Source organism: Cebidichthys violaceus, unplaced genomic scaffold, assembly GCF_023349555.1.
Source record: "Cebidichthys violaceus isolate CVI_PGR_0920_01 unplaced genomic scaffold, fCebVio1.0.p SCAF_4, whole genome shotgun sequence".
In the NCBI taxonomy this organism is placed as follows: domain Eukaryota; kingdom Metazoa; phylum Chordata; class Actinopteri; order Perciformes; family Stichaeidae; genus Cebidichthys; species Cebidichthys violaceus.
The window spans coordinates 1,019,494-1,043,390 of NW_027176594.1; the positions used below are offsets into that span (position 1 = coordinate 1,019,494).

The 23,897-nt window shown below is 43.1% G+C and overlaps 4 protein-coding genes across 9 annotated transcripts in view; 1 reads left to right on the forward strand and 3 right to left on the reverse strand.

Annotated features, from left to right (window-relative positions):
* Positions 1-707: 707 nt before the first annotated feature.
* cnrip1a (cannabinoid receptor interacting protein 1a) lies at positions 708-5,782 on the reverse strand. The gene is made up of 3 exons (XM_068726568.1): positions 5,504-5,782; positions 3,356-3,500; positions 708-3,240 (listed from the first exon to the last, which is right to left on the reverse strand). Exons 1-3 carry the CDS (start codon positions 5,680-5,682, stop codon positions 3,076-3,078), a joined length of 489 nt encoding a protein of 162 aa, XP_068582669.1. The 5' UTR covers positions 5,683-5,782; the 3' UTR covers positions 708-3,075.
* Positions 5,783-6,101: 319 nt separating this feature from the next.
* fbxo48 (F-box protein 48) lies at positions 6,102-8,588 on the reverse strand. Of its 4 annotated transcripts, none has more exons than XM_068726571.1 (4): positions 8,489-8,555; positions 7,429-7,520; positions 6,997-7,337; positions 6,102-6,822 (listed from the first exon to the last, which is right to left on the reverse strand). In XM_068726571.1, the coding sequence occupies exons 3-4, from the start codon at positions 7,303-7,305 to the stop codon at positions 6,661-6,663; spliced, it is 471 nt and encodes a 156-aa protein (XP_068582672.1). In that variant the 5' UTR covers positions 7,306-7,337; positions 7,429-7,520; positions 8,489-8,555; the 3' UTR covers positions 6,102-6,660. The 4 variants fall into 4 exon arrangements, with proteins under 4 accessions (XP_068582672.1, XP_068582673.1, XP_068582670.1 ...); XM_068726572.1 differs by having other exon boundaries at positions 7,429-7,475; positions 8,489-8,553; XM_068726569.1 differs by lacking the exon at positions 7,429-7,520 and having other exon boundaries at positions 8,489-8,588.
* Positions 8,589-9,229: 641 nt separating this feature from the next.
* aplf (aprataxin and PNKP like factor) lies at positions 9,230-20,913 on the forward strand. 3 transcript variants are annotated; one of them, XM_068726548.1, is made up of 11 exons: positions 9,230-9,342; positions 9,548-9,692; positions 11,008-11,079; positions 12,659-12,822; positions 13,349-13,493; positions 13,771-13,909; positions 15,710-15,900; positions 16,174-16,517; positions 16,779-16,904; positions 17,852-17,898; positions 19,548-20,913. In XM_068726548.1, exons 2-11 carry the CDS (start codon positions 9,591-9,593, stop codon positions 19,763-19,765), a joined length of 1,548 nt encoding a protein of 515 aa, XP_068582649.1. In that variant the 5' UTR covers positions 9,230-9,342; positions 9,548-9,590; the 3' UTR covers positions 19,766-20,913. The 3 variants fall into 3 exon arrangements, with proteins under 3 accessions (XP_068582649.1, XP_068582650.1, XP_068582651.1); XM_068726549.1 differs by lacking the exon at positions 19,548-20,913 and adding an exon at positions 18,924-19,534; XM_068726550.1 differs by lacking the exon at positions 19,548-20,913 and adding an exon at positions 18,519-19,006.
* A 1,461-nt stretch (positions 20,914-22,374) lies between these two features.
* LOC137884669 (prokineticin receptor 1-like) overlaps positions 22,375-23,897 on the reverse strand; it is a 6,931-nt gene continuing 5,408 nt past the window's right edge. The window contains exon 3 of the mRNA XM_068726562.1: positions 22,375-23,897. This exon is cut by the window's right edge and continues 632 nt beyond it. Coding sequence (XP_068582663.1) covers positions 23,830-23,897 — 68 coding nt within the window. The 3' untranslated portion in view covers positions 22,375-23,829.

The window sequence follows — 23,897 nt, forward strand, 5'->3', positions numbered from 1 at the left end:
GAGAGACACACAGAGAGAGAGACAGAGAGAGAGACAGAAAGACAGAGAGAGAGACACAGAGAGAGAGAGAGAGAGAGAGAATTTTGAAACCCAATATAATAATATGAAGTTTTTAAAATATGTCGTTATAAATTAACCCAACAATAAATAGAAATACAGCTGCAACGATTATTTTTCATTATTCATTCAGTCGACTGACAGAAAGTTAATTAGCATCTTTTTTTCTGGTTTAAGTCATTTTTCATGCCAAAATATTTCACTGTTCCAGTTTCCCAAATGTGAATATTTGTTGCTTTTCCTTTTAATAATGTTAATAATTATAATATGTCAGTAATAATGTTGAGGTTTGTGAAGGTGTCACTTTGGGTAATTGTGTCGGCATTTCTCACGTTTTCACTGTTTTCACTAAACCAAACAATCTATCGATTAATGAAGAAAACAATCAGTAGATTAATCTTAAAACGTTAATTATTCAAAATGAGCTGCGCCTCAAACAGTGACATCCTAATGTTACATTAATGCATGAGTGATAATGATCTAATGATAGAATATTTAATAGTATAACAGTCACAGGAGGCGTTTTACTGCTTTTAACAAGTACATTTTCATGATTATACTTTTACTTTTCAATGTATTAGTACCCCTACTTAAGGATTTGAATACTTCCTCCACCATTTATAATAACTTCAACTGTTACTGTACAAAACTATTGGTTCAGCATTCTGCTTTATTGACAAATACACTTTATACTCCTTAGTTCAACACATAACAAAACAGCAAGGTTTATGCATTGAGATATCTTAACAGAAAACAAACAAACACATCATATTTGGCAAAATGAATCCAGCCGTGCACTTCAAAAGAAAACAGAGGAAATCAGTACGATGTGGCTGCACAGATGAAACACAAGGTGAAGCAATAATGAGCACCGTGTCTCAAAATGAAAAGACCTCTTCAGCAGAAGGACGTCAACAAATTCTGTGAAAAGACCAAAACCAACAGTGGATGTATCCCTGCGTCCAAGTATTGTGATGGAGATTTACGGCTTCTTAGGAACCAATGGGCTTGGAGCTGAGAGCCACAGACAGGAAGTGAGAAAGTCGTGAGACGGACCTCGTTGGTTTTAGTATTTTCATGGCATTTGTTGAAATTTATATTAACGCCAGCATTATCCTTTAAAGGAAGAGTCCACCATCATCTACTCGCACTGTTAGATCTCTTATTGACTCATTGAGGTTTGGTTTATTCCAACAGAAATGGGGTTTTTTTTAGAATGGCAGCTCTCAAACTTTGATTTCTGGTGGATTGATATCAGAACCAGAACGTTTGCTAATTTGTTTTGGGTCGTTTAAATAATTTTCTGCCGCCAGACTCACATTATCTGCTGCTGGAAATACCTGAACATGAAAACACAGCATCTGCAGTTGGACAGTTGTCTTCAAGAGGGAGAAGAAACATTCCTCTTTCTGCTACCTGTTTGTTTCTTAACAGTGTTCATGTGTATTGGGTGGATTTCTCCAGTAAATAACACAACACATAAACCTATCACAATACACACTTTCACACGGCGTCTCTTCTCTCTCACAGACTCATCCACACAGTTCTTATAAATAACACGACATACTTCTTCCACCCATAGGTGTCTTCCATCCTGGTCTTCAGCTGACACCATGCTAGCTTGCTAGCTGGTCACAACTTGTGCTGCGATACATTTGACTATCAGCTGTTTGCTCACAATTTGAACGGTTCTTTTTTTTTTTTAACTCCACTTTTAAAAGGAACATTTGGAACATTTTTGGGGGGTAACACTTGTTTATCCTCTCCTCCAGAGTAAGACGAGAAGATCGACGTGAATTTCTGTGTGTCCATAAAGTCCTGCGTTTAGCCTAGCTTAGCGCAAAGACAAATACACCTTCCAAAAAAAAACCTGACATGCTGCAACATGTTTATTGAACAGGTGCAGAAATAACAAACCGCTGACAGCAGTGGCTGAACACAAAAGTCCCGACCTCATAGCGAAGCGCCGTCCTAACTGTCATCTAAAGCCTGCCGACTACAAGATGCTAACTAGCGTGTTAGCAAGCAAAATCTGACAGCTTTGCATTAGTTGGAAAGTATATATGTTGTTTTTTTCCTCTTTTGACAGACCCTAACTAAAGGGGGAAAGTCAAAATGTCCGCTCCTCTTTTTAAATCTACGTCGAGTCACGTCACATGGCTTTAAACGTTGATTGCAAACCGTGTAACGGAGTGTTTATTTCCGAGAATGGTCATGCGGTAGCTATTTGGCTATTTACACCCAACCAAGATAAATGTGCTGATTAAGAAGTAACAGGCTAGTAAAAGAAATAGCCTCGTACTAGTAGTGGAAGTAGGTTGTGGGAGATAAATGGGACTAATGCTGCATTTTATTTGAAGTCAAAATTGAACGAGTTACGAGGCTAAACACATCCAGGACACGTCTCTGTACTGGAAGCACTGACACGAAATGTGTATAAATCTTATATATATAAATCTTCTCATGCGACGGTGTACCTCCAAAAAAATGTCCGATTGTTCCTTTGACCCTGAACGCTCTTCGTGTGGAGCGTCTCTTGCATGTTTGAAGTTCAACCCACACGGTGAGTGGCGGGGGGGTTGAAACTTAAAAGAAACGGATACATGAGCGCTCCCTTTACACCAAACTGCACTTTGAAGCCTCAGATCTTTTCCCACGTTCCGTTCCCTTTAGTTCCCTTTGATATAAAACATTTTTAAAATCGGGCCTAGCTGGCAAACATGAGCTCGCTGTGTGCAGTTAACGTAAGTCATTATGCAGGATTTCTGATTATTATCTGAACTATTTTTGATGTGCTGTGACAAAAAAAAAAAGCACCAGTGCTGAGAGCAGCAATGAAACAACAAAAAACCTTTAAAGACCAGCATAGCAAGCAGCTATGTTCTCTCCTCTTTCTGATAAAACAACACAAATACCTGACCCCTTTGCTTACTTCACGCACGCCTTTAAGATAAGGCCGTCTTTTTATTGGGATGCTGATGTTCAAAGTCCTGGTGTGTGTGGACAGCGGAGGGATGATCAGTTGAACGCCTCCTTGTTGATCCACATGAGGGTCCGCGTCTCGTTGGGCTTGCATTCGTACTCGATGCTGCTGAATTTGTTGCCACCCTGGCAGTGCTCCCTCTTGTAGTAGTTGTAGTATTTCGCCTGCCAGACCGTCTCAAACGTCCCTGCTTTGTTAAACTGGACAGGAAGAGACAAAACAAAAAACCTTCAATTCTGCTCTTTGATTTGATGGATTTCTCTGAGCAAACCTCTGATATCTGGTGAACAGGTCTCCGTGACTCAGTTGTCTTACCTCCATGCTGACTTGGACGGGTTGCCGGTCTCCGCTCTTGGTGTGCGGGACGCCCTCGGTGTCGTACTGCGCGTGATAAACCACCGACTCCTCGTCCCTGGACTGCTGCTCCAGAGGGAAGACGATGCCTCCGATGTTCATGTTGCTGTGAGGAAGAGAACGAGGAGGAAGTAGTTTGAAACTGTGTCGAGGGCCGTTTAATTAAAGGCGCAGTGTGTTGGACGTGAGGTGAGGCTGCAGATTGCAACCGCAGACTAAGAAGTGGACGTAGTCGTCGTGACGTCACCCGTTGGTTTGTGGACAGCCGTTTTCGCGGTCGCCATCTTGGAATTCGTCCGTCGCCATGTTGTTGTTTTTTTGCAACCAGTGAACAGAAGATACCTTGTTTGACCCTAATGGACCATCATTTACTAAGTGAACATCACGCTGTATTGAAGAAGACTGTAAACTAGAGATTGAGACCATAAACTCATGTTTACAATGTTTACTGAGGGAATAAATCAAGAGAGAAGTAGAGTCATTTTAGACTGGACTTCTGTACAACCAGAGGAGTCGCCCCCTGCTGGTCACTAGAGAGAATGTGCGTTTTAAGACACTTCCGCATTGCCTTCACTCTACTTAGTTAGGTTTAGAAAAATAGCATGAATAGGGGTTAAAATGAACCCTTTCCTAAATCTATTTAAGTAGTTTCCTGTGAAGACCAAAGTTTATTTTGAAAAGGCCGTACGCATGTAACGAGCAGAAATATTGACACACGTGTTGCTGGACTGTCATGGGAAAAAAACGCAGGAGGAATGAGAGGCAACTTTCTCTTATGATATCATATTATATTCCATTTCTGTGAATAGATCCCCCTAAATGCTACACACTGTTCCTTTAAGTGAGAGGACACCTGCTGGTGTTCTTCTCCTTGATCTTCTGTGACCTGGATTATTGTAGCGAATTAGTAATAATGTTGAGGTTTGAACAAAACAAACATTGTGAAGGTGTCACTTTTGCCTCTGGGTAATTATTAACCACATTGCTCACTATTTTTACTATTTTATTTTTTTACAAACCAAAAAAATTAGGGAATTTGCACCATAAATAAAGTACAATATCATCTGAGATCTGTTTTGTAGACGGGCTCCGGTATTATTTTAGTTCATATTGATTTCACATGATGCATTCCTTCAGTAAGGGGACAAATCCTGGTCCTGGGGCTCAGGACCAGGTCTATCCAGCCTCAGATAGACCAAACGTCATGATGCATTTAGAGGATTTTAACTTTTGGACCACCACTCTTAAACACGCTTTATTTGAACACATTTGGTGTTATTTTACATTTGCAACATTCAAACTATTCAGTTGCAAACTATTATTTTATTTTACAACATGTGAGCTCCTCAGATACTGTAAGAACATGACTATATCATGTTTACAGGGTGGCATAATGTTGTCAGCTTGGCTGTTTTGAGTTATCGGATAAATAATATCTTAAAACGACCATTAAAGAAGCTGCAAATCCTCCTTGAATTATCGGTTTCATACTCTTATTCCACTCTATTGGACATTTGCAGCGTATCTTTGTTATTTGACTTATTAACGCTTCACCTTCCTCCTCACTGATGTGGACCCCTCCCGTTGTCATCGAGGCTGCGTGTGATCCATCTAATCCAACAACAGCGCGAGCTGTTTGTACATCAGCAAAGAGACGACGCTTCCGGTCGCCACGAGCGATGAGAAAACCATCACACACACACACGCACGCACGCACGCACGCACGCACACACACACACACACACACACACACACACACACACACACACACACACACACACACACACACACGCGCGCGCGATCCCCGTGATGATTTATTCAGGCGGATATCGGATGCTGCAGGCTCTGCGGGAGGAAGGCCACGGAGCCACAAACATGCGCGGCTATTACTGCGTTATTTCATATTAATAAACGTTATTAATTGTAATTATGGAAATGGCTTTTATATAGAGGTGTGACTTTTTAATTTATTCTATTTAAATAGGAGAGTGCCCCGCGTGGCCTCCTGCTGCAGATCTTCGACCCTATAATGAAGAGAATAATAATAATAATAATAATAATAATAATAATAATAATAATAATATTGGTTTGAATTGGATTTCTTCTCACATGGCCTCGACGTTTCCAGGCTTCAACACCACCTCGATCTTGTATTTGGAGCCCGTGAGCAGTTTGATGGTCCTGGTCTGGCCGAACCTGGTTCCGTCCACCTTGAAGAACACGGGTCCTTCGTTGGGCTGGATCCGCAGTGAGATGGAGATGTTGACGATCGGAGGGACGTCGTCCATTATTATCCCGGCTTTTAATGGTGATACGGGGTCAATATGTAGGTCCCGTGTGGAGGGAGAAAGGCGGCGGATGATGCGGTGATGCTGAGGGAGGGACCAGAGTCAAGCTGGGCAGTGCGGGGCTTCCGGTTACGTCTTTCAAAATAAAAGTGTGGGGGGGCCAAAGTCATATGAGAGTGGGGAAAAAAATGGCCATTTTAATTTCCCAAATGTCGATTTATGACATTAATTATACAATTTATTTTGACATATAACAGGGACAAATATTCAAATTTGAGAAGCTGAAAAACCAGATGATTAAAATTGTTGACAATTAACATTCTGTCATTCAGCCTATTGATTATTCTTGTTCCAGTATTTCATATTTGAATGATGATGAGATGACAATGATGACTCGCCACATTTATTTCACAACTGAATAGTTTTTGGGAAAATTTTTATTCAAATCATCATTAAAAAAGATGTCAATATCTATTTTCCCCTCATTCCTTTCTCCTTTTCCTTTAGTTTCCTTCTGTCCTTCCTTTCTTCCTTCCTAAATATTATCCTTTTTTTCCTCTATCAATCTGAAAAATACGAGGATTAGTTTTTAAAATACTTATCAGGTATCGTTTTGTCATTGTATTTTTGTTGAACAGCTGTAGCTTTGTTGCGGACACATGGAGGTTGTGATCCATAAGTTGCCTGGGTCAATTAAGACAAAAACAATTAAGACAAATGAAATGCACAATACTCCCCCTCCACTAAATACAGCATCAAAAATGCTAACAAGAGTTGCATTACACACTTCACAACGATTTATTGCATCTCAGCCATTTTTACATCAAAGAACTGAAACTTCTCCATGATGCTTTTTTTTTTCTTTAAAAAAAGATATTTTAAAAAAAACTATGTACAATTGTTTGTCTATATTCGTAAATATAAATATATTAGAGTAAAAGAAGTGCCAAAGGTGCTTTGAATACAAATTCTAATCGTTCATCGGTCCAGCTCGGCCTGCAGGATCTCTCCCCAGGTCTCAGCGTCCAGCGGCGCCATCTTCCTGCCGATCAGCTCCTCCGCTGATCTCACGTGGCTGTAGCGACCTCTCAGCCAGTCCTTCTTCAAACGGCTGCGAGTGTAGTTCTTCACCAGTGTGATCTGCAGGGAGGAGACGGGGCCGGTCTGAGGCATTAGAAATGTGGTTGTAACCACTGAGCACTTCTAACCGTCAATACCTTTCAATCAGCTGACAGCATTACTTTGGGCTTCGAGATATTATCAACACCTTGGAGGTGGGAGCTGGCACTAAACGTTTCTTAAAAGTGGACCCACCTTCCAGGACAGGCCGTCTCTCCTGTCGCCGTCGACCTCCCTCTGACAGACGGCTCCGACCAGCAGACACTGCCTCCTCCACACCTGGTCGCTCTCCTCGATGATGTGGTGCCACAATTTGCAGGTCCGGGAGGCGCTGCACAGACTCCCGGCGTCCAGCTCGCCAAAGATCTTCGCGCTCATTTCTGTCGGCAGCGTCTCGGCAAAGTTTTCGGGGGCGGGGGCGTCGCCGTCGCCGGCGGGTCTCAGGGAGGCTCTTCTTTTAGAGACGAGAAACACGGGCGAGGTCCTCGTGGAGTCATGCTGCATAGTAGCTCAAGAGTCCAACACTTTGAGACGGCCTGGTGGAACACAGAGGGACGAATATGGAAATATTATTATTAGATTTTGTGCAAAAAAAAATAAATGATTCTGCCATGGTAGCAAACTCACTGTTTTCTCCTCAGTTGCAAAGATGAACTCACAGGGTATATTCTGTCCTTTTGCTCGGTTACACAGGCATATTAACGGTCAAAAGCCTTTTTCTTGCCCAGTTAAAAATACACAGACATTGACCCTCACCATACAGTAATAGAGTCACACCAGAACAGGCACACCTGGCAGTTATTCATCACCCTAAACTGCAATGGTAAAATGTGCTCTAAACTATGTTGTCATAAATAAATATTTATGATTAATCCTGAGTCAAAATTGGCTGTGACAGTATCAACATCACTGATATGAATACAAAATCTGAATGATCCAAGATACAATGAATCAAGAAAGACCGTAATTCATTTTTTTTTTTTACATCATTTTAAAATGTGATTAAACTTTAAAATGTCTCGGCCCCTCTGTTATTACGTGATTCAGTGTGCAACTCTATAAAATCCACAAGAATGTCTCGTCTGTAAGATATATATATATATATATATATATATATATATATATATATATATATATATATATATATATATATTGGGCAAGTCAACATTCTGTGGAAAAGTTAAAGCCAAGAAATGGTCACGTGCCAAACGTAAACATTCAACGGTGAACGTTTACTTTGATTGTGTGTGTGTGTGTGTGTGTGTGTGTGTGTGTGTGTGTGTGTGTGTGTGTGCGTGATGTAATCATACAAATGAACAGGCATGCAGTTACTTCACATCCCAAACATGTGTACAAGGCTGCAGGACAGCAGACTGCTCACACACATAGTATATCTAAATGAACATCGTTTGTTCCCTGTTGCGATAGAGCATAAATCAAAGCTTCCGTTTCCTGCAACAACGTGTGAATCTCACTGAAATAACATCAGATTTTCCGAGCGTCACGCCCTCAGCTGCACGAGTCTCATCTCCGCCCCAGCTAACAAAGCTAACAGCGACTACAAAACCTCCGTCCTGTTGCAGTTTACAGGCTAAATACTTTTCCGGGACAACGCTAATACAAAATGTCTGCTGTCATATATTCAAGCACAGAACGATAGCGTGTCGTTTAAATAAATGTTTCTTACAGGCAGTGTGTGGTCGCTCCGTGTCTTTCTGACAGCTGACTGTTTAATTAAATGTCCCAACGGTTGTTTACACACAGATACACGTCACTGTCTGGTTTTTTAAAAAACGGCGCATGCGTAGAAAGGGTCATACTCCGACGAATCGCACATTCGCCAAATTCCATATTGAATTTAATGGTTATTATTAATGGTATTAACGGTTGTAAAATAAATCTGTAGACGGTTATGAATGGGTCTTTCATTCGGCATACATGTAATATATTTTCGTGACTTAAGTTTATCATAATTTCAAATTAATTTAGTTCACATTTCACGCTGCATAATGGTTGTTTTCGTTCTCTACTGAGACTATGCCAGATCTAATTCAATAAACCGTCAATTCAGTGTACTTTATTATGTTTAAATGTATTTCCCCTATGAAATACATGACTCGGTATATTTTCTGAATATTTTGCATGACTGTAGCGACAAGAGTGAACCATGTCAAAACGTTTAAATTTGGATAATTAAAGTCGTGCAATGTACGTTATATGCATGCCGAATTAAAGAGTGATATCTATTCATTCACAAACCGTCTTGAGATTCATGTTTATAAGCTTACAATATTCGCAAATACACAAGAACATTTTAAATTGAACAAAATCTGGATGGAATTCGGTGTCCAGAAACCTACTCGGCCAAGCTCTAACGAGCGGCGCCAGACGTGTACTGCGCAGGTTCCCCAGCATCCCGGAAGTTTTGAATAACACCCATGCCTTGTAGCTGACAGCAAAAGTTGTAAACGCTTTCTATGCTTTCGATTTATGTTTTTCAACCCCGAGAGACCAAAAATATCCAGCGTACCTCCACTACAGGTAGGCAGACGTAAACATATGTATTACTGCGCGGCCCGTTGGGACCATAACGCACTACTTTTGTCTCAGACGGAGCTACTGAATGAAACACAAGTTAAAAGGAGCTCTTTAAATCCTGATTTAAGTCTCCTCATAGCTTTCAGGACTTATTGAACTTCATGGTAAACACTTGTAATGTATTTTGTTTTTATACTAATACCTCCAGTGGACCGGGGTGAAGCTCCCACCAGTCCCGCCCGCAGAGCAACATGTCCGGCTTCGACCTCGTCCAAGTGGACGGTGGCGGCGGCGGGGATCCCATCCATCTGCCGCCGGGGGAGACGGTGTTGGGCCGGGGGCCCTTACTGGGAGTGAGTCCACCTGTGGTTTTATTCTAGCAATACTCTCAACAGTGCACGATAACAAACATTACTGTAGGTAGGATGTAAAGCCCCAGAATCAGAACCAGAACCGTTTATTTGTCTGTATGTTGCACATACAAGGAGTTTGACCTGGTGGATGGTGCATAACAAACAATCAACACAGTGCAAAACATATAGAAATTTACAATAAAATATAAAAATATGGTAAATAAACAAACAAACTAAACTGTGTACCTTTACTCACGTACTGAACTTAAGTACAATTTGAGGTACTTGGTACTTGTACTTTATGATTCTTTTCTTTTCATGTCTAACAGCTTTAGTTGCTTTAAAAAATATATATATTTTTGCTGATACAAAACACACAAACTGCTGACAATTTTGATAAAATCCGAAAACATGCGGTTGCAAATATAAAAGAAAAAATAAATAAATAGTGATTTGTTATCCAGTCACACTCACACCGTCCTGAAATTGTCACACTCAAAGATTATATCATTTATTGGATTAGATTGTCACCATGTAATTTATTACACTGATTATACATTTGATACTATCTCCATTACCAACTATTTGTGCTTGATACAAACAAACTGATCACTATAGTTTCATTGTGTATGTCTCAACATACACACCATGAAAAGACAAACCCCTGAGTGTTTCAGCAGAGCTGCAGGTCTTCAACTGAACCACTGGAGGACTCTGTAATCCTGATAACATGGACCGGATGAAATGACATTAAAATGACATTAAAATGACATTAAAATGACATTATTACTGCTGTTCTCTGTACATCTCTGAAGCATCTCTGCTTCTAAAAGCAATATCCCGATGTTACGTCTTCTGGTACCACATGCAAGGATTGTTGTGAAATAGTATTATTAAAATAAAAAATAAAAAAATGAAAAAATGAAATAAAAAATAATATTTAAACAAAAATCCAGGTGAAAATCTGGTTCTAAATACACAATTTACAGCAGGAATGCTGAAGTTTGGGCATTTCTATTTTTTTTGTTCAAGGAATTCTAGTGTGTAAAAAAATAAAAGAAAGCAGCTTTTGTTCATTATCTCTTAATTTTTCACCAAATTATATATGATTTTTCCACTGGGGACCATGAATACTCAGCGCAAATGTCATCAGTTTTTTTTAAAAATGCTTTATCCTCTGATGGAACCAATTGTTGGTCCACTGGGATTCTTGTCCCGATGGTTTTTCTTTTTTTTTTCTTTCACCTCTAAAAATGTGTGAGTCACTTTGCACTGAAGCTCTTCTCCTGTTGTGTTCGTCCTCACGTTGTCTCAGGTCAGCGACAAGAGAGTGTCCAGACTTCACGGGCTGCTGGAGAACCTGAACGGGGAGCTGCGCCTCAAACCGGTACGTCCTCTCGCCACATGTTCCACCATCAGTTCACTGGTGAGCCTTCTCCAAAGCTTACCGTCACCTTTTAAAAGCTGGAACAAATAGCTTGAATGTGATTTAAAACAGGATTATCTATCGTCGTCTTCTCTCAGAAGTGTAATCGTGAATGACCAGAAATCAAAGTGGTCTCATGTCCCTTTAGTGTGTTTTTAGTGTGTAGCTGTTTTTTTCAACTCCGGAGGCCATTTTTGTTGTAGTTTGAACATTAATTCAGTTGTTACCACAAAACACGACGAGAAAATCAGCTTCCAGGAAACTTGATTTGAGCGAATTTTGCAAAAAGTCACGTCTCATGGTGACGCACATGAAAACCCTGATTAGAAAACAGACAGAGAATTGAATTGAATAGATTGGCCCCTTTGTCAGCGATACTCGATCTATCCATTTGTGTCGGCCCAATATTGGTATCGGATCCCTAATTTACTCTTTCCTGCGATTGACTGGCAACCCGTCCAGGGTGGCGGACCCCGCCTCTCGCCCAGCGCCAGCCTCTCAAAGGAGAAGCTAGTCCAGCCGATGGATGGATGGTCCCCGTCTCCGGCATCAAGAGAAACCTCGTGTTTCAGGAGTAATGGCCGTCAACGATTGCTGAAAGGTCTAACCTTTAAGTTGCTGTAATCACAAACTCGTCGTGACTTCTCCCAAACGGATACATTCAGTATTCAGATCTTTATTGGTCCTGAGGGAGAACTGAGTCATCCCAGCGGCAGAAGTCAGATGGAGGTCTGTTGGGAAAAGAGTAAGCGGCGTCATCCACATCAATCACGCCGACATCCTCCGTTTATCATCCGTGTAATTGACTGGAAGTCAATGCATCAGCACGTCTCAAATCGCCATCTCGGAGACGATTAATGAACACGTCACAGTCGCGGCACCTCGACCAACGTTTTTTAATCGTGAGGCGGAATCAATCGCGTCAATAAAAATGCGGCCTCCGGATGTCACGCTGGAAAACACACACGGCTACAGACGCTCTTCACAGAGGCTCGTGAAGCGGAGAAAAAACCCATTGGGAAGATTGAAATATTTCTACTTTCAAGTTATAAACGAGAACCTTTTGGTCTCCTGAGGGAAACATCTGTCTCTTTAGATAGATAGATAGATAGATAGATAGATAGACAGACAGATAGATAGACAGACAGACAGACAGACAGACAGACAGACAGATAGATAGACAGACAGACAGACAGACAGACAGACAGACAGACAGACAGACAGACAGACAGACAGACAGACAGACAGATAGATAGATAGATAGTAACTTTATTGATCCCGCGAGGGGAAATTATTTTGTTACAAGCAGCAATAGGTCACAGGTAAAAAATCTTAATATTATATATAAAGAAAAAAGAAAAAGAAAAATACACATGTCACAATATATACAATTATAATATAGTAAAGATGTTCTATAAAAAATGCACTCTTTAGCTGCTAAATGCTCCACTACGTTCCCCAGCTAGTCTACAATAGTTTGAGCTTAGACTAAAGGACGACACCGTTCTATTTCTTCATCCTCTCGTTTTTGAACCCCTAGACCCACCTGAACCCGTGCTTCGTCCAGTCGTCCCTGACCGACGACCCCCGACCTCTGCAGAGAAGCTCCTGGTTCCCTCTTCGCCACGGAGACCTGTTCTCTCTGCTGCCGGGCCAGTACATCTACCAGGTGGTGGCCGTGGGCGAAGGAGACCGCACTCCCAGGTACTCGGACGTGAACGCCGTGTGTCACGATCAAGAGATGAATCTCATTTACAGCAGGCCCCCCCCCCCCCCCCCCCAGCCCCCCCAGCCCCCGGACGTCTTTGTGAGCAATTAAATGAAGACGGAAGAGGCTGCTCTCCACTGTTTGATTAATGTCTTATCTCTTTCATCTTTGCAGAGCAGACTGCGTGGGGCTGAAATGGCTCTGGTTCAAGTGTTATCTGTTGACTCAAATTATCGCCGAGATTCATGTCGTCTGTGGGCTTTCGGTGATGTTTTATCTATGAGTCAGGGTCCGCTGTGTTGTCCTGAGGCCCGCTGTCTGTTTGAAGTTCAGATCAAACAAACAAGGAAAAGGACACTCGAACAAATGTAAACCAGCCGAGGCTCACGTTGCATTGGATACAGAAACTGCAGCTTGTGTCTGAGCAGCAGCAGACGGTTTTATTAGGAGTTTTTAAAAGTGGAGGTTTTTCAGGCTTAAAAAAACCACCTTTTTCATGCTGTCATGTATAACGTCCAATAGAAACAGTCAGATGTTTGAAGAAGAAGAGCTTCCCGTTGATCCCGAGCCAGATGTGGAGCCGCATCCTCCTCCCGTCGGACGGACTCCTCCCCCACCGGCGGCTCCGTCGAACCAGGAGGAAGCCGTCGACAGAAGCCTGAAGGAGGTTCGTTTAAACCGGCATCCAAACCTGCATCAGCAGAAAAGCGGCGCAGCGGGAAGTCGCGTCACGTCCATCTCTTTCTATTGTTCTTGGCGATATGACGTCATTATAAACCAGGAGACCATCCAGATTAGCGTTGAGTCAAATTCTTCCAGTTAAACTTTCATTAATATCAATAACTCAAGACGATCAGCGTTGTAGTGTTCGGCCTCAGTGTTACCTGCATTGTTTCCAGCTCTCATGATGAACCCGCTGCACACTGTTTTTTCGTGTCATGAAGGGAGCCTCCGCGCGTCCAAAAGAAGTCCAGGACGACCAGAGGGACGTCCCTCCGTCTGTCACCAAGAGAAGAGTCTTGCCCGCGTGGATGATGGCGGCCGTAGCAGCGCCACACAGCTCCTCCTCCTCCAGCCCAAAAGGTACCGGCACCGTCCTGTTTCATGGATCTATTGGGCTTGTGGGTTCCCTTCTTATTTTCCGGGTCTAAAAATGTCTTAAATGTCCAGATTTTTTAGGAGGCATTCAATTTAATTTGTTTAAGACTATGAGAGCGCACCGTGTGCTTTTTTTTTGTTCTGTATGTCTTTTATTTCTTCTTCAGAACCGACTGATAACAGATTCTTGTGGCCAATATTGATATTTGAGAGTTTAAAATGGACATACTACACATAACATAACATAAAGGGACAAAATCTTGATTTGGATTGATGTGTTTTTTTAATTGTGGGACCTTTAACAGAGTAAAAACAAACTGTGTTTCTAAATATCCTCAAAACTAGTTTTGCATTCCTTCTAACATATCAGCCGACACATATTTACATATATAAATATACATAGACCAATACCACTATATGTGCAAAAAGACAATATAATAATCCAACTAAATTGGAAGGAGTCTCTGTCTGTCCTTCAATTCTCTCGACAATCATCATCTTATCGACTTAGTGGACCCCTATTAAGTGTTACACTGCCAAACGGCATGCTGGGTAACAGCTCGCTCTGCGTCGCTCGGTGCAGTAAATAATATGAAGAAAGAGACACCGGTTGACTTCACGCTCGGCGGGGGCATCGCTCAGGACCCAACGAAGGTCAGTGTCGCGCGTGAAGCGGTTTGGATGAGCGGTTCTGGAGAAAACACCTGCAGTCGAGCGTTCAGCCCGCTCCGAACGGGCCCGACGCGAGTGATAATAAACTTTATTTATACTGCACCTTTCAAAAATAATGTTACAACCTAAATTGTTGAACCAGGATTAAAACAAATGCAATCTTCCATAACGGGACTGTTTGTTCTCGCGCTGTGGTGCAGTGGGTCTGGTGAAGGAGAGTCTGTTTTCAGGTGGATCTTGTCCAGGTGACGCCACCTGAACCAGTCAGACCGCCGTGATGTTTTAAGAACTGACGTTAACAAGAGAGTCAACAGAAGTGCAACACAGCGGAAGCTTTAGTCCGTATGTCGGCGTGTTTCACTGATGATCGCAGCAGGTACAAGAGGACGCTGGACAGCGTCTCCTCCTGGGATATTTACTTTGAAGGAGAGCAGACGGCTCTGCTGAGCTGGACGGACCCTCGGCGAGCTCATTACCGCGTCCATTACCGCGTCCATCCGCTCTGCGCTGCACTTAAAGAGCTGAGTTTAGCTGGGGAGAGTGGGCAGATGGAGAAGTTCCAGTTTCCTAAAGAGAAACTCTCAACGCCGTCTGTGAGTCTACTTTCATTCCCGGAGTCTTTTTCACAAATGTCACATTTGACTTCACCAAAAAAAAACTGTTGGCGGCGGTGGAAAGTAACAGAAGTGTGACACAGCGGAAGCTTTTGTCCGTATGTCAGCGTGTTCGCTGATAATTACAGCAGATCTCACGCTGATCATCTCACGACCCCTCAGATTTATCGGGGACCCTTTGAAGGGGCCCGACCCCCAGGTTGGGAACCACTGGACTAAACTAGCTGCCTGTAAAAAGTAGCTCTACCTCGAGCAGCTACACCAGTAAGAAATGACTTGTGTTATGATTGATGTATCGGTATTCATTTAATAACGTCATACGGACCCACATACTGCAGAACAAGTACTTAAGTACATTTTCCTGATAATTATTTTACTCAGATACTTCTTCCACCACTGTAAGTTGTGTAAAACGAATTGATAACTTTCCTTCTTCCATCAGTTGGACTCTAGTTTTCCTATAATCCTCTGAAATCGACATTTTGTCTCTCTGTTTCAGTTCAGTCCGCCGTGAAGAGAAGTAAAGGACCGTCAACCAGCACTAAGCCAGCAGCAGCAGCAGCAGCCAAACAAGCCACGCCCACCAAGACCGCCTCACCTGAGGAGGCGGAGCTCAGCGAGGAGGACATGCCGAGGAAGAGCAGAAGGAAGATGAGCGATGAAGAAGAGGAAGCAGCTCAGTCTAAAACAGTTGAGTGTTGTTAGTGAGTTGTAGGGTTTTTTTGTCGTATGTATACAGATTGTAAAAATGTGTGATTTGTGATATTGGGCCATACAAAAAAATTGAATTAAGATGGAATTGAAAGTTTTTACTGTCTTCTGCAAAAAAATATTTTGCTCCAATTTGGTCTTACCTGTAAATGAGTAGGACTGTGAAATTACGGTCCACAAACGTCTTGATTCTGTCTTTCTAATAAAACCCTTTTTGATTGTCTGTCTCTTGTCTCTGGGGTTGACTCTCAGGACGTTCCTCCAGAGCAGCGCTCAGTCAGGCTTCCCAGTGAATCCAAGAGGTCCGAGGTGAGCGACGAGTCCGGCGGCTTCACCGTGGAGGTGGACGAGGAGGACAAGGTGGACGAGGAGGACAAGGGGGAGGAGGAGGACAAGGGGGAGGAGGAGAGAGCGGAGTCGTCTACAGCTGACACGAACACCGCCGCGCGGACGAAGGTGATCAGTCAATCTGACAGCGAGGAGGACAAGAAGCAGAAGAATGGACGACAGCGGACTAAAGGAGTCGGGTCGAGCGGCGCCTCTGCGACCGGACCTCGACTTAGAGCGCCGTGTCCGTACGGGAACAACTGCTACAGGTAGCGTTTACCTGTGCGCCAACACGACGGCTGAGATTGAGGGCTTTTTCCTTTTGATGTGCAAAGATGACATGAAGTGCACTTGAGCGGCCGCCTCGTGTCTCTCAGATTTCAGCCTCAAGAGATGCTCCTTCTCGAATTTAAGATGAAAGATGATTTCAGGAAAAAGCAGCAGCAGGGACACGTCCTGCAGAAATGTGTGCGCAGACATCCAGCGCCTCTCTGAAGACCTCTCACGACCTTCTCTGTTTGTTCCTCCAGGAAGAACCCGGCCCATTTCCAGGAGTGCAGTCACCCCGGTGACACCGACCACGAGGAGGAGGAGGAGGAGGAAGAGGAAGAGGAGGCAGAACGGCCTGAGTGCCCCTACGGCACCGACTGCTACAGGTCAGAGGTCACAGCGCATTGTCAGATGAAAGGGAGGGATTGAAAGGTGCGATGGGGAAACCTGGCCTGACCCGGTGAAGCTGACATCAATGGCAGAGATGGTGTAACGTCACGAGATGATCCCCGCAGATAAATCAAGTGCAGAAGAAGAGACATGTTTTGGTAGTAGAACGTATGTTTTACCTGTCAGGAGAACACACACACACACACACACACACACACACACACACACACACACACACACACACACATTACAGATGGCTGAATACGACTTTTCAGTCAGTAATCAGTTGAGTGCCTCTGTTCAGGGATGAAAGCACCAACCGAGGCCGGGGAACGTTGCTGCACCTCCCTCTTTCCGTAGTTTCCTGTCATCTCCCTGCTGTCTGTACCGACGGCTTAAAAGTGCCTCTAAAGACATCCGTCCGTCTTTTACGTCATCATCTTCATTCATTGACTTCATCGGATTGTCAAAACGATTTAGTCTCATATTTTCATCCGACTATCAATACTAGAAATGGTTCATCCTCTGCAGATCAACACGTCGTGACTGCTGTATGGTGACGACAGATGTAGGGTTTCTCCCAGAAGACGCGTCTGGTGATCGTTTAAGTGAACAGTTGATGGCCTCCACTATAGACATTCATGTTAAAGCAGTGGTTCAATATCTGTAAGAAAAACGCTTGTAGGCTTTCTGGCGGAAAGTCAGATCTGTATGATATGAAGCTACGACTAGCATTCAGTTAGCTTAGCTTAGCTTAGCTTAACAGTGAATGACCTTTGGACAGAGCCGGTGCTAGCTGTTTCCCTCCGTTTCCAGTCTTTGTGCTAAGCTAAGCTAATTGTTTCATCGTTGAATGTACAGATATTTTAATATTTTGAATATATGTATATTAATGTCATTTATTACAGGAAAAAAGACTTTGATTTTCTTTGTTCCCTGACAGGAAAAACCCTCTTCACAGGAAAGAATTCAAACACACAAAGAGACCAGGTGAGATGTTTCACCTGCTCGATTTCTGTTGGACTGTCTTCATGCTGATTCTTAATAATGGTGAGATCAGCAACATTCAGCATACGGCATCAAAACTAACGGCACCGTAAACTAAACATTATTTAATGTTTTTAATCAAAGAAGTGTTCCTGCTCTCGACATTTTAATACCGTAAACTTAATGTCATCTGAAGAAAACTTTAACTCATTAACTCATAAGTTCATTATACAAATTCTATTAAGTTTTTTAAAATGGCTCAATGTTTATTGAACATATTAATTTAATTTTTTTTTTCCCGTAGCTCTATTAACATTCTGTGTTATTTTAAAAAAGAAACATACATTTAGTCTTTTATCTGTTATACCTGCTATAATAATAATAATAATAATAATAATAGTCGAGGTGTCCTTGAGCAAGATATTGAGCCCCAAACTGCCTCTGAAGGCTTTGCAATCAGTGTATGAATGTGTTTGTGTGTGTGTGTGTGTGTGTGTGTGTGTGTGTGTGTGTGTGTGTGTGTGAAGGAATGAATCATGCCGGGTAAAGTGCTTCGAGTGGTGGGAAGAGGAGAGAGAGGCGCTGTAGTAATGCAAGTCCATTTACCGTTCCCTGTGCTAAAGCAACGGGCCCCTGGAAGGTGGCGAGAAGGCATTTAATAAAATGACAGAACCACATTCATCGTCGTGGGAGGTGGCCGTCAGTCACTGATGTGAGTTGTCGGCTCTGACGGCGGCCCAGGAGGATGTACTGGTGCTGATTGTGTAAACCCACTGGTGCTGCTGGGTTGTCCTTTTCAACCAGAGTCGCACAAAATACTGCCTAACAAAGGCGAAAATTAAAAAAAAGGGAAGTTTCCATCTCTGAAAGGGTTTAGCGACAGATCCTCGACCTGATGATAATGAAGAAGACACACACACACACACACACACACACACACACACACACACACACACACACTGGACATGTCACCAGAGCTGCTCACGATCTATAAACCCACTGGGGCCTATCAATTTCTTTGTGTGCAGGTTGTAATGTAATCTGGAGACCCTTCAGGACATCAACCCCCTCTGACCCATCCCCACACACACCCACACACACACACACACACACACACACACACACACACACACCTTTCCCTTCTTTCTTTAATAAGAAACACTTTACGCTGATGACAAATGTGATTTCCCCTCCGATTTCTTTTCACGCCTCGGTTGACATTTAGTTAAGACGCTTCGTTCACACTCGACTCCCTCCAACACTCGTCCCCTGATTTAAGACGTCTCCACCTCGACTCCGCTCACGGGAGGAAGGAAGACGGAGAAATGTCGTCTCCCCTTAATTCTTCCACTCCGATGGCGCTGAAAGCACCGCCACCCATAGAGGAGCGAAGGAAAGAAATAAGATGTTATATTGATGATTACTGAAGTAAAATATGTAGTAAAAGTTACAATATATCTACATTTATTTCATTAAGGGCCCAAGCACCGATGGTGTTAGATATATCGTTACTATTATTATTATTTCAATTATAAAAACTAGAAAGCAGTTTCGAGACTCCTCTGCCAACGCTCATGTTGCACTTCATGCTTTTCCTCGTCGTCTCCTCCTGTGATATTCTCACTCCGTTCACACCGCCGATGCTTTCACAGCTCGCTCCACACGCACCGTCCCCAAAAAGCCCGCCGCCGCCGCCGGCGACGACAGCGACGACGACGGAGACGAGTACGACGACAGCTTCATCGACGACGACAGCGAGGACGCGGCCGATGACTCTGACTACGCGCCTCCTGTCTCAGACGACAGCGGAAAGGAGGACGTGACAGGACCGCAGAAGGAGGCAAAGGCCTTCATGAAGAGGAGGAAGTAGATCCAGACCTCCATGAACCCCGCTCACAACAAGGGTCGTGATTTCTTGTGTCATCTAGTCCCATTATGTTGGAGAGAAAGCTCCAAAATGAGGCAACTCTCACCAGTAACAATCCAGATCGATCAAAAGCACTACGGGTAAAAGCAGAAACACACTGTACCTTTTTTTTTTTTTTTAAAAGCCATAAATTGAAGCTTTACAAGAGCATCGAGTTCCCAACTGCTTCGGCACCGCGGGGCGCCTTTTCATATGTCGACGCCACGTGAAAGTGAAAAGTACATGACGAGCGATCGCGGAGCTCTGCCGTTTAAAGGTTTCCAGCTGCACAACGTGCAAAAGCTGTCGGGCCGTCTTCATGGAAACCTCACAACACAACAGCGGGCCGCAGTAATCCCGGCTGATTGAAGGAAATAGGGCTTTTTGTATGAAAAGCACGCCTCCAGCAGCTTTACATGCAAATTTAAATTGAGTGTTCTTCTCAGGACGTCGGCTCCGTTTACTGCAGATACAATAAGACGACAAACCGCCGAAGGTTCTTTCTGAACCGCTGTGACTCAAGAGATACAGTATTTAAGCATTTGTCCAAACTGAATGTTTTTCATTTGCTGAGATGTATTTTGTCGCTTAGATTTTATTCCAGAGAAACGCTTCCAGATGATCGGTTCCCTTTTTTTTTTTTTTTTGGATGGATTCTGCTCGTGTAAATATGTAAAATTGAGTTTTAGGCGTAGATGTCTTATAATTGTTACTCTCATTTGTTGGGCTGTTTTTCTTACTTTGTTGAAATACATTAGATGCTTGCTGCTGTTTGATTCTATGGTATTATTGGGATATATTTTGACTAGCCGCCCACCAAACTCTGTACAGTTTTCTGTGTCTTTTACAAGAGAAACACAAAATGTCATGTCACATGTCGTTCTAGTGGAAAATACTACATTTGTTTCATTTTACATCATTTTATTGTATTGAATCAAAATGCTAACGTGCTTAATGTTGAGCTTGTTCGTCTTAGCTTAGCGTGTCTGCTTAAATACAGAACATTGTTTGTTGAATTTTAAACAATTAAAGAAATTTATTTTCAACATGTTTTGAACAAATTGAACGTTGAACTGAACACAAAAGGCACTATTAAAATAATACAAAATGCATATCTTGGTGGAATATAGCATTTTGTGTTTATCGTGCAAGTTGACAATAATAAATAATAAAAACATATAGTATATTGTGCAGCACTGCTAATAAGCAGTAAACACAACGTCCAGCTGAGGCTGATGGGGATGTTATTTATCTGCAGGTATTTGGTGATAAACCAAAGTACCGGACAAAGGTTGACACACTCCACACTCTCAACATCAAACCGCTTCCTGTTCCTCCACACTCTCAACATCAAACCGCTTCCTGTTCCTCCACACTCAACATCAAACCGCTTCCTGTTCCTCCACACTCTCAACATCAAACCGCTTCCTGTTCCTCCACACTCTCAACATCAAACCGCTTCCTGTTCCTCCACACTCTCAACATCAAACCGCTTCCTGTTCCTCCACACTCTCAACATCAAACCGCTTCCTGTTCCTCCACACTCTCAACATCAAACCGCTTCCTGTTCCTCCACACTCTCAACATCAAACCGCTTCCTGTTTCTCCACACTCTCAACATCAAACCGCTTCCTGTTCCTCCACACTCTCAACATCAAACCGCTTCCTGTTCCTCCACACTCTCAACATCAAACCGCTTCCTGTTCCTCCACACTCTCAACATCAAACCGCTTCCTGTTCCTCCACACTCTCAACATCAAACCGCTTCCTGTTCCTCCACACGCTCAACATCAAACCGCTTCCTGTTTCTCCACACGCTCAACATCAAACCGCTTCCTGTTCCTCCACACGCTCAACATCAAACCGCTTCCTGTTTCTCCACACTCTCAACATCAAACCGCTTCCTGTTCCTCCACACGCTCAACATCAAACCGCTTCCTGTTCCTCCACACTCTCAACATCAAACCGCTTCCTGTTCCTCCACACGCTCAACATCAAACCGCTTCCTGTTCCTCCACACGCTCAACATCAAACCGCTTCCTGTTTCTCCACACGCTCAACATCAAACCTCTTCCTGTTTCTCCACACGCTCAACATCAAACCGCTTCCTGTTCCTCCACACGCTCAACATCAAACCGCTTCCTGTTCCTCCACATGCTCAACATCAAACCGCTTCCTGTTTCTCCACACTCTCAACATCAAACCGCTTCCTGTTTCTCCACACTCTCAACATCAAACCGCTTCCTGTTTCTCCACACGCTCAACATCAAACCGCTTCCTGTTCCTCCACACGCTCAACATCAAACCGCTTCCTGTTCCTCCACACGCTCAACATCAAACCGCTTCCTGTTCCTCCACACGCTCAACATCAAACCGCTTCCTGTTTCTCCACACGCTCAACATCAAACCGCTTCCTGTTTCTCCACACTCTCAACATCAAACCTCTTCCTGTTTCTCCACACGCTCAACATCAAACCGCTTCCTGTTCCTCCACACGCTCAACATCAAACCGCTTCCTGTTTCTCCACACGCTCAACATCAAACCGCTTCCTGTTTCTCCACACTCTCAACATCAAACCGCTTCCTGTTTCTCCACACGCTCAACATCAAACCGCTTCCTGTTTCTCCACACGCTCAACATCAAACCGCTTCCTGTTTCTCCACACGCTCAACATCAAACCGCTTCCTGTTTCCCCTTCATCCTTTCCCTGCTGGAGAAAGTGAATTTCCTCTCACCAGACTCTCATGTGGATGCAGTGTTCCTTTATGTGTTGAGAAAATACTTCTTAAGATAAGTAAACTACTTAAAAAGATGATGATCATACAGAATACGATGCATTGATGTAGATTAAACTACCCAACAGGATATAAAGGAGTTAAAGGTATCAGTAAAATGCAAAATACACATTAATGCAGCAGTGATATTAATCCAGGAACATCAGATATAATAGGAAAACACTGACGGGGATCATTTTACTGCACAGTGAGTACATTTACTTTTCATGCTTTAAGTACATTTTACTGGTAATACTTTTACTTAAACAAGGTTTTGAGTTTCAAGTTGTGATCTTGAGACACGTAACGGTGTAAAAGCTGCTGTGTCACATTTTAAAATATGATGGATCCACTCATGACGGGAGAAGAAATAGTGTTGGAATGATGCGATCACATAAACGACTTCACCAATATTTGTTTTAATATTATTAATCATCATTATTGTACAAATAAAACAACAAACACACCGACTGTCTCCGGCTGCAAATGTGTGTTCACGTGGAGTCGTCAGGACAAGAAGAAGAAGAAGAAGAAGAAGAAGAAGAAGAAGAAGAAGAAGAAGCTGCTCCATCATTTGATTGGCCGAGAGTGTTTTCATTAATCACCGCACCTGAACTGTCTGACCAGGATGAGAACATCTTCACCGAGGCAAAGCTGGACGTTTGAATCCAGTACTTCTCCAAACTGGACCAAGCGTCTCAGAACCAGAACTACAAACATGGCCCCATTGTAGTCTTCTTCAAACAAACTGTTTATGACACTTCACACATTTTGAGAATATTTACAAATGAACACCACATTTATGATTTTTTTTTTTAAGCATGAATGCAATTGGCAAAAAGCTAACGCTAGGCTATATAGGAACTACACCGTGGTCAGATGACTTCTTGTCACCACCGCTAAGCTAAAGGAGGACCAGTGTTCTGCGTGATGACGTTTTGTAGTTTCATTTAGCCTCTTTGTCAGAAAAAGCTTCACAGGAGGGATGTTTTGCAGACGTATTTTGTGTCACAAAAGAACAAAACCTGTGTTAACCCCAGACCTTATTTCAGGCAACGAAAAACACTTGACTTCGAGACGAAGGAAGCGGAAGTGTAAAAATGCTGACTCATTTCTGGGTTTTAGGACTCACTCCTGTTGGAGGCACCGGCATCTCTGGTCGGGTAATAAGGGTTGAAAGTTCCCGCTTTCTGTTCGCCTCTTTGACCCGTTTCCGGACGAGCTGCAGCCGATCCAGCTTTGCTGTTTGACTTCTACTTTAGCCGAGCCCCCTCGGCGTCCTCCGTCACCCGGAGGGAGCAGGTCCGCGCCTCCCCGTCAT

Bases quoted from the DNA above. Each gene is read 5' to 3' on its own strand.
- cnrip1a (XM_068726568.1), bottom strand. From the start codon at position 5,682: ATGGACGACGTCCCTCCGATCGTCAACATCTCCATCTCACTGCGGATC. The intron at 3,501-5,503 runs GTGAGAAGAAAT...TCTTCCTCACAG, and splicing joins CCTGGAAACGTCGAGGCCAT to CAACATGAACATCGGAGGCA. The intron at 3,241-3,355 runs GTAAGACAACTG...CTTCCTGTCCAG, and splicing joins CCGTCCAAGTCAGCATGGAG to TTTAACAAAGCAGGGACGTT.
- fbxo48 (XM_068726569.1), bottom strand. From the start codon at position 7,305: ATGCAGCATGACTCCACGAGGACCTCGCCCGTGTTTCTCGTCTCTAAA. The intron at 6,823-6,996 runs GTGGGTCCACTT...TCCTCCCTGCAG, and splicing joins GAGACGGCCTGTCCTGGAAG to ATCACACTGGTGAAGAACTA.
- aplf (XM_068726548.1), top strand. From the start codon at position 9,591: ATGTCCGGCTTCGACCTCGTCCAAGTGGACGGTGGCGGCGGCGGGGAT. The intron at 9,693-11,007 runs GTGAGTCCACCT...ACGTTGTCTCAG, and splicing joins GCCGGGGGCCCTTACTGGGA to GTCAGCGACAAGAGAGTGTC. The intron at 17,899-19,547 runs GTGAGATGTTTC...ATGCTTTCACAG, and splicing joins CAAACACACAAAGAGACCAG to CTCGCTCCACACGCACCGTC.